This window comes from Nicotiana tabacum, chromosome 14 (genome assembly GCF_000715075.1).
Source record: "Nicotiana tabacum cultivar K326 chromosome 14, ASM71507v2, whole genome shotgun sequence".
NCBI classification, from domain to species: domain Eukaryota; kingdom Viridiplantae; phylum Streptophyta; class Magnoliopsida; order Solanales; family Solanaceae; genus Nicotiana; species Nicotiana tabacum.
The window spans coordinates 52,171,145-52,186,230 of record NC_134093.1 but is presented as its reverse complement, the minus strand read 5'-3'; the positions used below and the strand labels follow the sequence as shown (position 1 = coordinate 52,186,230).

General features: G+C 35.1%; 1 protein-coding gene across 1 annotated transcript; it reads right to left on the bottom strand.

The window, feature by feature from the left end:
• Window positions 1-5,352: 5,352 nt before the first annotated feature.
• On the bottom strand, window positions 5,353-7,130 carry LOC142168946 (NAD(P)H-quinone oxidoreductase subunit 1, chloroplastic-like). The gene is made up of 3 exons (XM_075230123.1): window positions 6,826-7,130; window positions 5,956-6,001; window positions 5,353-5,894 (listed from the first exon to the last, which is right to left on the bottom strand). The coding sequence occupies exons 1-3, from the start codon at window positions 7,102-7,104 to the stop codon at window positions 5,353-5,355; spliced, it is 867 nt and encodes a 288-aa protein (XP_075086224.1). The 5' UTR covers window positions 7,105-7,130.
• Between the last annotated feature and the right edge of the window lie 7,956 nt (window positions 7,131-15,086).

Genomic DNA, 15,086 nt, shown 5'->3' with positions numbered 1-15,086 from the left:
CCAGATATCGAGCCCAGTGTTGATGAGGTACATGCTCGAACTAGTCTATCAAATCCATGATCGAAGGTCCAACTCGAGGGCCATGATCGAAGGTCCAGCTCGAGGGCCATGATCGAAGGCAAGGCTCGAGGGCCAGGATCGAGACCCAAGATCGAGGGTCACAATCGAAGGCTCAAGCTCGATGCAATGATTGAGGCTATGATCGAAGGCCCAACCTCGATACCCTGATCGAGGCCATGACCATGTCCCTGAGACCGAGCTCCTTGATCGAGCTCCCTGAGACCGAGCTCCTTGAGATCGAGCTCCTTGATCGAACTCCCTGAGATCGAGCTCCCTAAGATCGAGCTCCTTGAGATCGAGCTCCTTGATCGAACTCCCTGAGATCGAGCTCCCGAGATCGAGCTCCCCTGATCGAGCTCCTTGATCGAACTGGGCAGAGCTGTAAGTTATAAAAACAGAGGACATTCGTCCCATTTGCCATTTTTGGCGAACTTGAGCTTGAGCAGAGACGACTTTTGGCAGATTTTCAAGGGAAAAACATTGGAGTAAGTGATTCTAACTCGGATTTGGTCTATATATACAAGTATATCATTGTTTTCATAATTTAATTAGTGTTTTGAGATTGAAATTTGAAAAAGTTTAGAAATCTCATAGAAACAAAATTTTGAGATTTCGGTATCGATTCGGAATCGGATTTGAGTGAAACTGGTATGGTTGGACTCGTAATTGAATGGGTTGTCGGATTTTGTAACTTTCGCCGGATTCCGAGATGTGGGCCCCGCGGGCGAGTTTTTAATTAATTTCGGGATTTTTATCAAAAATGTAGTATTTCCTTATAGAATTTATTTCCTATAATTTTTAGTGATTGTATCGAATTATTTTGGCTAGATTCGAGCCAGACAGAGTTGGATAATCGTGGAAAAGGCAAAATTGTGGATTAAATTGGAGCAAGACGAGGTAAGTCTCTTGTCTAATCTTGTGAGGGGAAAATTACCTCATAGGTGATTAAAATTAAATAATTGTTACTAATTGTGGGGGGGCGGCTACGTACGTACGTGGTGACGAGAGTTCGTGCGTAGCTACTATTAATGCTAAAGTCCGGGTAGTTTAGGACTCAAAGCATGCCTTACTTGTGTAAATTGTATTCTTTGATTTATTTATATTAATTGATATCTATATGAATATGTTGTTAATTGTTAGATAAAGATATTAAAGGATGGAAAGCTCATAGGCTTGATTGTCTGTTTAAATCAATTAATTCTTAAAAGATAAAGATATTAAAAGAATATGTTCTCCTCCCAAATTCATCTTATAATGAATATACTCTCCTTCCGGAGGCACATAAGAAAATGTCCTCCTTTCTTGTGGAGCGGGTCGAACGCCTCGGCAGGATAGATGTATCTATGGATCGCGCCGCACATCCCTCGGTAGTGTACACGACACTCTGGATCGGGCCATACGTCCTCGGCAGAAATCGTGCTTAATAATAATAATAATTACACGATGCTTTAATAATTTATTTCAGCTTTTGAAGCTAATTAGTAAATTGGAAAATCTTCGGAATTTAATGAACTATTATTCTTGTTTGTTAAGGAATTAATTGTTGCTCCTGTAAATGAGATTTAATTGATAAATTGGAATTTATTTGAATTGAAGGAATTTAATTAATCTATTGAGAATTGATACATTTGAAGGAATTTGATTATTTTCGCTGATTAAATAAATTATTGTAAATTCTGTAAATCACGCTGATTTAAATATCCTAGTTTTATTTCAATTATTATTGACCTATAGTGAGTGTCAAAGTCGGCCATCTCGTCTCTACCACTTCGAGATTAGGCTTGATACTTACTGGGTACACGTTGTTTATGTACTCATACTACACTTGCTGCACTTTTTGTGCAGGATCTGAGACAGGTACTGGTGGAGGACCTATCATCACATACCCACATCATCCCGAGGCATAGTGGTGAGCTGCCTTTCTGCGCCGTTCTGCAGCTACCAGTGTCTCTTCTGATATTTATATTCTGTCTATTTCATTTCAGACAGTATTTGGAGTTTTGTATAATCCACTAGATGCTCATTCACTTGTGACACCAGGTCTTGGCACACATATTGGTAGAGTTTGGGTTTATATTTTCTTGATTTTAAATTTTATCAATGTATGCTTAATTTATTAGTTGGCTTGCCTAGCTGTAGTGTTGGGCGCCATCACGACCTACAGGTGAAATTGGGTCGTGACAATACACGGCATCACCCTTCGTGCTTTAAATTTCTCATAATATACACGACATCACCCTTCGTGCTTTAAACCTCTCATGATATACACGACATCACCCTTCGTGATTTAAACCTCTCATGATATACACGGCATCACCTTTTGTGCTTTACACTCTTCCTCACAATATAAATAATACATGCACGGCATCACCCTTCGTGCTTTACATTTTTCCTCACAATTCACAGAATTAATAACAACGGATAGAGAGAAGTTTCACAAAGAAATTAATATTTTATCAATGATTACTTTCACAATTTAACATCTCAACCTCATATTCACAATTTTATCGTCCTTGGTGGAACCGGATACAAGTCTTCCAACATTTCAACAATAACAATAAGCATGGATAACAAGATTAAGACTACAAATTTGAAAGAATGGAGTTTCACTCGCATGCTATGACTCGAACACAATGCATAGATGCTCGTCACCTCAACTATATAACGTATTCAACAACAAAACAAGTAGCAATTACTCACACAATACCTATTCCCTCAAGCCAAAGTTAGACACAACACTTACCTTGCTCCGAAGATCACTAAATTCTCAATCACAGCTTTTCCTTTGGGATTCACCTCCAAATCACTCGTCTCTATTCAAAAATGACTCAATAACATCAAATATTGCTAAAGGAATCAATTATATTTCATAAATTAAATTTTCCAAATTTTCCTCCAAAAGGTTAAAAAATCGACCCAGGGCTCGCTTGGTCAAAACCCGAAGTTCGGACCAAAATCCTTTTACCCATTTACCCCCGAGCCCGAATATGTAATTAGTTTTGAAATCCGACCTCAAATTGAGATCTAAATCCTCAAATTTTGAAATTCTTGAGTTCTACCCAAAAATCTTAATTTCACCGTAAAAATTCTAGATTCTAGGTTGAAATCTTGTTATAGGATGTAAAAGATTGAAAGTAAAGAGTTAGGAATCACTTACCTATGATTTGGGGAAGATTTGGTCTTTGGAAAATCGTCTCTTGAGGTTTAGGTTTTGAAAAATTGAAGAATGAATGAAAAATCCCGTCTAAGTCTAAAGTTATCAGTTGCGGATGTCGCATTTGCGACCTGAGCTTCGCAATTGCGAATCTCACAAATTCGAAGGAGTCATCGCAAATGCGAGAACCTTCACATTTCCGCTGCCTTCAGAAATGCGAAGAGTATGTCGCATTTGCGACAATTGGCCCATCGAAATTGCGGGTAGAAGTTCGCATTTGCGAACATGCCCTTCCCCAGACCCCCTTCACAATTGCGAAGATAAACTCACAATTGCGAGAACTGCTGGCCTAAGCTTTCTTCGCAATTGCGATAAAAACCTCGCAATTGCCATACCTGCTTGGTTCGCATTTGCGAAGCCTGATCTCGCAATTGCGAGATCAGAGGCCTGCTACAGACACCAGTTATACCAGCAAATTTCTAAGTTCAAAACATCCCGTGGCCTATCCGAAACTCATCCGAGCCCTCGGGGCTCCAAACCAAACACGCACACAAGTCTAAAAACATTATACGAACTTGCTCGTACGATCAAATCTCCAAAATAATACCTAGAACTACGAATTTAGCACCAAATCAAATTCTATTCTCAAGAACACTTTCAAATTCATATCTTCTCAATTGGATGTCTGAATCACATCAATTCAACTCCGTTTCTCACAAAATTTCACAGACAAGTCTTAAATATCATAATGAACCTGTACCAGGCTCCGGAACCAAAACACTAACCCGATACTAACAATGCCAAATATCAATCAATTCTTAAAAAAAAAAAATTCAGACTTTTAATTTTTATCAAAAATTCATAACTCAAGCTAGAGACCTCCGAATTCAATTCGTGGCATACGCCCAGGTCCCATAATTCGATACGGACCTACTAGGACCGTCAAAACATGGATCCGGGCACATTTACCAAAAATATTGACCGATGTCAACTAAAATCAACTTTTAAGGTATAAATTTTTATTTTTATAAATTTTAAACATAAAAGATTTTCGAAAACTTGCCCGAACTGCGCACGTAAATCGGGGAGGGTAAAAATGAGATTTTTAAGGCTTAAGAGCGCAAATTCGAGTTCTAAAATATAAGATGACCTTTTGGATCATCACAACATCAAACAACATCAAAGCCACGAATCAAACCCAAATTCAAGCCTAATGAACTCTGAAATTTCAAATTCTATATCTTGTGCCGAAACACATCAAATCAATCTGGAATGACTTCAAATTTTGCACAGAAAGTCATAATTGACATAACAAAGCTATTCCAATTTCCAGAATCGTATTTCGGCCCCGATATCAAAAAGTCAACCCCTCGGTCAAACTTTCCAGAAATTCAACTTTCGCCATTTCAAACTTAATTCCACTAGGACCTCCAAATAATTTTCCGTACACACTCCTAAGTCAAAAATCACCCAACGGAGCTAACGGAATCGACGGAACTCTATTCCAAAGTCATCTTCATACATTTCCAACTATGGTCAAAATCCTAAGACTTAAGCTTCCGTTTTCTGGACCAAGTGTCCCAAATCATCCCGAATCATTCGGTAACTGAATTCAACCGCACACGAAAGTCAATACACATAATACGAAACTGCTCAATACCTTAAGTCATTGAACGGGGCATTAATTCTTAAAATGATAAGTCGGGTCCTTACAATCCTCTTGGGTAACTTACATAATTTCAATTACTAATCCTTTGTGTATCTTGGTCTTCCTAACCATCCACTCATTTTTGCTTTCAACCTCCCGTTGTGGAAATCCATCTATGGTAATAGACAGTAAAAACTCCATACAGTTGATCTTTTGAACCCGCTTCAAGCTATCATGACAATTCACCAATCTTGGGGTAAACAATGTCTATTGCTTATGTGTACATTTTTCACCATTTGATTATTGTACATAGGAAATGAGACTCAACCTTTTTACTGCAAATTTAGAAGTCGTTTTCGTTCATTCATATAACTATCTAGTTTTGTTCATCATCCCAAATGCTGAATAAAAATGAAAAAAATATATATATTCAATCAAATCGTTTTACCTTTGTTTCTAGAAAGAAAAGAATTTGGAGAAATTTTAGGTCTCACCAAATTAAACGTAGAGATATTGATAACACACATAGAGCTAATGGTATTTCATAACTAATTGATTGAGCAGCTGCCCGTAGACCACCTAAAAAGGAATATTTATTATTTGATCCATATCCCGACATAAGAAGTCCAATGGGGGCAATACTTGAAATGGCAATCCAGAAAAAAATACCAATACTAAGATCAGCTAGAACAAGGTGATCACCCAAAGGAATTACTGAATAACTTAGAAAGATGGATATTACTGCTATGGATGGTCTGATACTGAATAAACGAGTATCTCCTGTAGATGGAATGAGGTTCTCTTTCAAAAGTAGTTTTGTCCCATCTTCTAGAGCTTGAAGAATTCCTAAAGGGCCAGCATATTCAGGTCCGATACATTGTTGTATTCCTGCAGATATTTCTCTTTCTAACCAAACAATTACTAGTACACCTATTGTGATTCCTAATACAAGAGTCAAAATAGGGAAAAGCATCCATATGATCCCATAGACTTCTTTTAAAGATTCCAATTTGGAAAATGAATTGATAGTTTCTATTTATGTTGTATCCATTATCATTTCAATGATCAACTTCTCCCATAATGATATCTATGCTACCTAGTATTGTCATAATATCAGCCAATTTCATTCTTTTAACTACCTGAGGAAGAATTTACAAATTGATAAAACCCGGTGGGCGAATTTTCCATCTCCAAGGAAAAACGCTCTGATCTCCTATGAGAAAAACTCCCATTTCTCTTTTTGGGACTTCAACTCTCACATAAAGTTCTTGTTTCGACAATTCAAAAGTTGGAGAAGGTTTTTTTTACTAATAAACCGATTTTCAAAATCATTCCATTCAGGATCTTTTAATTTGTCAAAACGTCGGATTTCTAAATTTTCGTAAGGCCCTCCTGGAATTCCTTCCAGAGCCTGTTGAATAATCTTTATGGATTCTATCATTTCACTGATTCGTACTAAATAACGAGCTAATGAATCCCCTTCTCGTTGCCATTGAACCTGCCAATCAAATTCGTCATAAAACTCATAATGATCAACTTTATGAATATCCCATTCTATTCCGTAAGCTCGTAGCATTGGTCCCGATAAACCCCAATTTAATGCTTTGTCTCCCCCAATAATGTCTATGCCTTCAAATCATTCTAAAAAAATAGGATTCTGGGTAATAAGTTTTTGATACTCAGCAACCCCTGTTAAAATATAATCGCAAAAATCCAAATAATTATCTATCTAGCCATAGGGTAGATCGGCAGCCACTCCCCTGATACGAAAATAATTATGCATCATTCGCATACCGGTGGCAGCTTCGAAGAGGTCATATATCAATTCTCTTTCTCGAAAAATATAGAAGAAAGGGGTCTGCGCACCAATATCCGCCATAAAAGGGCCTAGCCATAACAAATGAGAAGCTATCCGACTCAACTCCAACATAATGACTCTGATATAGCTAGCCCTTTTAGGTACTTGAATATTGCCTAATTGTTCGGGTCCATTTATGGTTATTGCTTCTGTGAACATAGTAGCTAAATAATCCCAACGTGTTACATAAGGCAAATATTGTATAATTGTTCGGTTTTCCGCAATTTTCTCCATCCCTCTATGTAAATAACCCAATATTGGTTCACAGTCGACAACATCTTCACCATCTAGAGTAATGACGAGTCGAAGAACACCATGCATTGATGGGTGCTGAGGCCCTATATTGACTATCATGAGGTCTTTTCTTGTAGTTGGTGCAGTCATAAGTTTTTTACCGATTCATTCTTCCATGAATTGCTGAAAGTAAAAAGAAGTTCATCAAATTTTAATCGAAACATATAAGTGAAAATGAAATGACTCTTCAAATAAATAAAATTAATGAGTTTTTTTCTCTCGAATGTCCAACTGATTAATTAATTCTTTATAACGTGCTATGTTTGTTTTTTGACAAATAAGCTAGCAGTCGTTGATGTTTTCCCAAAATTTTCTTCAAACCTTTCTGAGATAAATAGTCTTTTTTGTGCAATTCTAAATGTGAAGTAAGTCTCCGTATCTTATTAGTGAAATTGAATACTTGAAATTCAACAGATCCTCTCTTTTCTTCTCGAGAAATAACTAAAATGACATAATTTTTTACCATAAAAGAATTTCCCCTTTCTTTATTTTGTAGATAGGGATTTTATCGAATTTTAAGGATCAGTAATAATAATGCTACTAATTTGAACGTGGTATATAGACTTAATTTGTCTATGAACTGCTAATTTTATCAATTCCAATAAATTAATCAAATTCAAAATTTGATTCAGATAGGAATCCAAAAAGATGGTAGGTACATTGTTTTCGTTCCAAAAAGCGACTAATTTAAACCTAAAATCCTAAAATGAAAAAGATTTTGTTGATTTATTTCTAGATCTAATCTATACCTTATTGATTTAGTATCGTCTACTCGAATTAGATTCGAATGAGATGTAAGACAAAGCATGTGTACATTTGTTTACTTCCAGATACTCTATATGAGACACGGTATATAATACTATCAATTTATTTTCAATCGTGGATACATATGTATCCTTAAGATACTGAAACGACTACCATTATTGGTATCAAATGAATAACGATTCATAAAAGCAAAATCTTCTAATCGATAATTAGGCCAAACAAAGAACTTCAATTTAATTAATTCATTTTCCTCTTTATAAAGAGGTTTCCTTTCATCCAAAAATTGACTCCAGGTTTTACATTGTTTTCGTTGCAAAATACTAAATTTCTATCGAAGCCACTCCAATTCAAAGAATTAAAAAAACTTCGAATTCTCAATTCTCTATGACGTCTAGACCATAAAATATTTTCAGGAACAAGCAAATCAAAAGTATTTTTATCTGTATTTATTCTTTGAGTTTGAGGTTGAAGAATGAATTCATCAAAATTCTTTTTATCAACATATCTTTGTTCCGGGTATCTTTGATTAGTTTGGTGTTTAATTTTATGAACCAATAAAATACCTATGGTTTGAGACATAATAAATTGTCCATTATTTTTTACAGACAACCGAATAAGTTCGATAATCAATATCCCCTTCTTCATCAATTCTGTAAGAGTTAAATTCTTCTGAATCAACATTATATCCAAACTCATTTCTCTCCTTTGAATTGACGATATAGCAATTTTTCTTGGATTTATCAGTCGAAGCAGGAGACAATAACCTTGATATTCTCGATCATTCTTTGATTCAAAGCATCGTTCCATCTCAATTGAAAAAGCAAATAACGTTTCAAGAACAAATCTAGTTCTGCTTCCGTGTTGCTTTTGTATTGTTTTTTCTTTTTACCCTTCTTTATGTCTGATTCCGCGTAATCGTTTTTAAGAGCATTTTGATGTTTTGAGAGAACAGGGCCTAGATTTCCTTTGTTTTCTATATCTGATCCACACTCTTTTTCTCCTTGACTTATGAGTTCTTTTGCTTCTTGAATTCGATTCTTTATTTTTTTATTTGATCATAGAAAAAAGTTTTGTTTTTCGTTTTTATTGATGTTTTTATTTTGACTGACATTTTTATTTGTATTCAAACTAAAAGAAGTAATTTACTTGGTATAATCCACGGTTTTATTTTATATACATTATAAAGTGGTATAAATTATGGGAAGAACCAAAATTTCAGATTCAATATGGGACGATTTAATATTTTTTCATTCATTCCCATCCAATCAAAAAAGTCTTTTTTCAAATTATTTTGATTGTTTTCTGGATTTTGATGAATCGTAAGATAAAAAAGGCTTTTTTCTCAATTTTATCAATTATTTGATAATTATTAATACCCATTTTAGTATTTGGATTACTGTTGGTATCGATCTTAACCCAAGCCTCAATATCTTCTTTTTGTCTAAGAGAAAAATGGATAATTTTCCAATCAAAATATTTTCTATCGAGATTTCTTTCTATATATAGAATATTTCCTTTTCTTAAATAATTATTGATATGAAGATTGCCGAGCATATCAAAAAGGTTGTGTTTGGATGTGTTGGAATTAGAAGAAATTTCAAGGTTCTTATTTACTTGAAAGGGTAATCTAGAAATAAAAGTGTAACGATCCGACTTGTCGTTTCAAGAATTTACGCCTCGTTTAGTGACTTAAGGTCTCGAGCAGCCTCGCAATATGTATTATGACCCGCGTGTGTGGTCGAGTTTGATTTATGGATGATTTAGAGAGATTTGGGACACTTACTCCCTGAGATGGAAGCTTAAGTCTTAAGATTTTTACCGTAGTCGGAACTGTGTGAAGAGACTCCGGAATAGAGTTCTTTCGGTTCCCTTAACTCCATTGGGTGATTTTGGACTTAGGAGCGTGTCCGGACTATGAATCCGAGCTCTGTAGCCAATTTAGGCTTGAAATGGCGAACGTCGAATTTTTGAAAAGTTTGACCGGGGGGTTGACTCTTTGATATCGGGGTCGGAATGTGATTTCGAGAGTTGAAACAACTCCGTTATGTTATTTGGGACTTGCCTGCAAAATTTGACGTCATTCCGGGAGGGTTTGAGAGGTTTCGGCACGAGTTTTAGAAGTTGGAAGTTCATAATTCGATTCGATGAGCGATTCATAATTCCGGCGTTGTTTGATGTGGTTTGAAGCCTCGACTAAGTTCGTATGACGTTTGGGACTTGATGGTATATTTGATTGAGGTCTCGAGGGGCTCGGGTGTGTTTCGGGGTGATTTCAGACCAAATTGGAGTTGTTTGGACTGCTGTTGCTGAAGTCTGGTTTCCTTCTTCGCGAACGCGAAGGGAGTCCCGCGTTCGCGAAGAGGAATTTGAGGGTCTGTTGGCTTGGCCTTCGCGAACGCGAAGCATGGGATGCAAACGCGAAGAAGGAACTGGGCAAGCCGTTGCGAACGTGGCCAAGGCAACGCGAACGCGAAGAAGAAAGGAAGAGTGGGGCCTGAGGTCGTTTGGCCTTCGCAAACGCGAAGAGTGGAACGCGAACACAAAGGAGTTGGTCAACTGGTCATCGTGAACGTGACACGGAGTTCGCGAACACGAAGGAGTTGGTCAGCTGGTCATCGCGAACGCGACAAGGAGTTCGCGAACGCGACGAGGAGGTCGGGAATGCGATGAAGGATTTAAGGCACTTGGGTTTTGGCCTTCGCGAACGCGAAGCAATGGTCGCGAACGCGAAGAAGGCCTATCTGGGCAAAATTAAAAGTCCCATAAATGGGGGTTTGAGTTCATAACTCAAAATCAAATTTGGAGCTCGGTAGAAGGCGATGTTTGGAGAGATTCTTGCATCGGTATTTGGGGTAAGTGATTCTTATCCAGTTTTGATTACTTTCCATGATTATGTCGTTGAATCCATCATTTAATTCGGTTTTAATGGAGGAAAAATAAAGATTTTTGTAAAATCTTCCAAAAATAAAAATTTAAGATTTGGAAGTCGAGTAGTTATTGGAATTCGATAAAATTGGTATGGTTGAACTCGTATCGGAATGGGTGTTCGGATTTCGTGAAAATTATGTCGGATTCCGAGAGGCGGGTCACGCATTGACTTTTGTTGACTTTTTGGAGTAAAATTTTAAGTCGACGTATTATTATCCGGAATTATTTTCGATAAATTTTAATGAAATTATACAATTAATTTGGATAGATTTGAGCGGTCCGGAGCTCAATTCAAGCAAGAAGGCGATTTTGGAATATCGGCATAACTTAAAAGAGGTAAGTGTCTTGCTTAACTTTGAGTGGGGGAATTTTCCCTTAGGCATTGAGTCTTATGTGCAGTTTGTGTAATTGAAAACCATGTACGCGAGGTGACGAGTACGTACTTGGTTTATATGTGCACATTTTATTGAGTTAAAGGTTTGAGCATATTATGTAGTAAATTGGATAATTGTTGGCATATATTTAATCATCTACTTGTCATGCCTAATCATATGTAATTATTTAAAATTTGATTTTTTATGAAGACTTTGCTTTATGTTGAGTAATTTCTATCTCTATTGATTATTTTTGGGTGTTGTACGTATTGTGTGGAGCTTTTGGCTATTTGTTGTGAAATTAATTGACTTGGTTGTAGCTTTGAAATTTGGTTATGGCCATTAGGCAAATTGTGAGATGAATTGATTTTTGTTATGTTGCTGTGATAATTTCCCATGTAAATTATTGTGTAGTGTGAGTTATTATTTTGGGGAGATAAGGGTGTCATTTCACCGTTGATATTATGTGGGTATAAGGGTAGCATTTTACTGTTGTTGTGTTTGTTAGAATATTGTCTGGGCGGAGCGATAAGGGTGGCAATAGGAGTGATAAGGGTGGTTGTTGATATTATCTGGGCGGAGCGATACGGGTGGCTATAGGAGTGATAAGGGTGGCAATAGGAGCGATAAGAGTGGCTATTGTCAGGGATGATATATAATGATATGGGGTTGTGGTGTTGATAATTTTTATGTGATGTTGTGATTTTCTTGTGTTTATCTTTATACCTTGTGCAATTTGTCTTGTTGTTGGTAAATTGATAACAATCTGATTTATGTTGAAATTGAGAGCCTGTGGCTATTGCCAGGCAGATTATAAAATAAAATATCGGCACGAGGTGCCGTGAGTAAATAATGAGGATATTTGGCACGTGAATTGTCCATGCAGTTGTGATAAGAAATGTGGGCACGAGGTGCTGTGATGAAATAATAATGATAATTGTCACATAAATTGTCCGTGCAGTTGTGATATGAAATGAGGGCACGAGGTGCCGGGGAAATATGATGATTTAATTATGGGCACGAGCTGCCGTGAAAATATGAAAATAGGCTGAGACCCGTGTTTACAAAAAATATGAAAATGGGCTGAGACCCGTACTTTTATGATTATGAAATTAGGTGTCACATGGTGACTTTTTAATTGAAAGAATTATATTCAAAATATTTATTTGGAAGGATTTTTACTTAGAAAGTATTATATGAAAGAATTATTTTTGAAAGATATTTATTTGAGGAAATTATATTTGAAAAGATTTATTGAAAGAATTATATTTGAAAAATAATTATTTCAGAAAATTATATTTAAAAGAGAGTTATCTGGGAGAATTATATGTGAAAGACATTTATTTAAAAGACTTGATTTAATTGGGTGTAATTGTGTTTATTAATTATTGAGTGATATTAATGGTGTTCTTGTTGTCTGTTGTGCATCTAACTTGTTGCTTTATCCTGCCCTTATTATTATTTATTTTTTATTATTTTGTATATTATATTGCACAGATTCTTAGACTAGTGAGTGTTTTGACTGTACCTCGTCTCTACTCCATTGAGGTTAGTCTTGATACTTACTGGGCACCGCTGTGGTGTGCTCACTCTACACTTCTGCACATTTTTGTGCAGAGCCAGTTATTGAAGATATCAGACTTGAGCAAAGTTAACGCGCGATCATAAGGATTCAAGGTAGAGCTGCTTGACCGTCGCAGTCCCTTGGAGTCTTTTCATTTCATTATACTGTTAATTTGTAATCAAACAGTATTGTATATTCGGTCCTCATGATCATTCTATGTATTCAGTTAGAGTTCGTGACTTAGTACTACTAGTCTTGGGAGGTTGTATATCGTAATTATTTCCGCTTTTAGTTTTGATTACTTATTTAATTCAAAAAAAAAATGGCTTCAAAAATGTAATAGAAATCAGCTTACCTAGTCTTAGAGACTAGGTGCCATCACGACGCCTGTGGTGTGATTTTGGGTCGTGACAAAAAGAGTCATTTATTTTCATAATTAATCGATTTATATGCTAAAAGATCATATCTATAACATTTTTTAAAATTATCTTTTTGGTTTGCTAATGAATAGAGTTTAGAATCATTTTCTTTTTTATAATGAATTAATTGGTCTTTTTCATATAAACTCCATTTGTTTAAATTTTGATTTTGAGCCATTCAACTTCGATTAACCCTATTTCGCCATTTTTGTGGCATTAATCTAGACCATCTAATCTGAGATAAATCATATTGATAATGTCGTCTTAACCTGTTTTTCATTGATTGATTCTATAACTCTGAAGTTTCTTATGTTTTAATTCAGAATGAAATATTCCTAGTGTTCTAAAATAGTCTTTTATTTTAGTCTTAAGGAAAAAGGACGCTATGTTATATTGAAGAATTGATCTTAATTTAGACAAATTAATAACTTGAGTTTGTGATAATTTGTAAAATACATATGCTTGTGACAAGTAGGATAAATCAAAAATTATATGTGAATTTTTCTTACTAATATTATAAAGTGACTTTTTTATAGTCGAAATAAAGTGAATTGTTTTTGATTTATTTCATTATTGGAAATGTATTTATCAATGAATTTGTTTGTTGATTCAAGAAAGAGGTGTGTATTAATTCTGGAAATATTAATGATAGATAAAAATAGATCGATGTATAATCTTTGAATGAATAATTTTAGAAAATAATGGAATTTCCATATTAATAGAGTGTTTCTTCTTTTTAATATTTGGAAAATATTTTTTGGCGATTCGAATTTTTTAATATTATTTATTTTATTAGGACTAATGTCTATTTCTGGAGTTACTTTCTTTTTCTCTTTTGAAATTCTTTCTATTTGATTTTTGATTGTACTTGTTCTATCAGTCAAATCCTTCATTTTGCTTTCTTCAGTGAAGAATTTGGCCAATTTCCAGATTCAATTTGACTAAATGATTCGTTAATTTCTGATTACTAATTAGAGAATCTTTTCTTTTTTTCGTTTCATTCGATTCATCTATTTCTTTAAATCTAAATAATACAATTGGATTTACTTTTGAATTTTTTTTTTTTTTTTTGTGATAAATAGACTATTTTTGATAAGCCATTTTTTGGCTTTTTTTGAAACTCTTCGAAATAATTTTATTTTTACTTTTAAAACTTTTAGAGTTATAAAATATTTCTTTTTGAATTTTCCAATTCTTTTTTCGAGTTCTTTAAAAATGGGCTAAAAAAAGGAAGGGCGTTTTCGAGGAGAACCAAAGGGAAGTTCAGCTTCCATTCCCCAAACTGTTAAAAAACAAAAATTATCTTTTTTTTTTCTTTTTCATTAGCTCTCCACGGGGGGAGTACAGTTTAGATATATGCCAAGGTTTTAGATAAAAAGGAAATAATATTTTGATCTGAATGCCATCTTTCAACCATTTTCTTAGAAATTCTGTTTTTGATAATTGAACACCATTATAAGTACATTTAATATGCATTTCTCTATTCCATTCTTGCAAATCTTCAGACCATTCAGGAAGTTGCAAGAATAACATACGCCCGAGATTTTTGGCTATTATCAATGAAGGTAATACAATATATTTTCGAAGAATTGATTGAGTTATTAACATATAACCTCTTATTATTTGCACAAAAGGAATGGTATCCCAGGCTTCTGCTATCTCTATCTGTGCTTTTTCCTTTCTTTTGTTCTCCCCTTTTTTGTCCTTTTCCTTTTTCTCTTCTTTTTTTGTTTGTTCTTCTCTAGACTCTAGAATCTTAAATTCTTCTTCTTTACCTGACCAATTTCGAAAAACGTGTTTAATCAGTCCAGAGATATCAAAAGAAAAAATAAGGGTGGGGGGGAGTTATTCTGTCAAGAAAAAGGGGGGAATGCACATTTGCTTGAAAGAGTTTCCAAATAACTGTTTTGTCTCTTTGAGCCCGCATAGAGCCTTTTATTATACCTTGCCGAAAATCTGGTTGTTGTGAATAGCGTATTAAATCCACTTCCTTTGTTTGATCTTGATCTGCAGATTCAATAT

Bases quoted from the DNA above. Each gene is read 5' to 3' on its own strand.
- LOC142168946 (XM_075230123.1), bottom strand. From the start codon at position 7,104: ATGACTGCACCAACTACAAGAAAAGACCTCATGATAGTCAATATAGGG. The intron at 6,002-6,825 runs GTACCTAAAAGG...ATTCTTCCTCAG, and splicing joins AACAATTAGGCAATATTCAA to GTAGTTAAAAGAATGAAATT. The intron at 5,895-5,955 runs GCATAGATATCA...CAACATAAATAG, and splicing joins TATTATGACAATACTAGGTA to AAACTATCAATTCATTTTCC.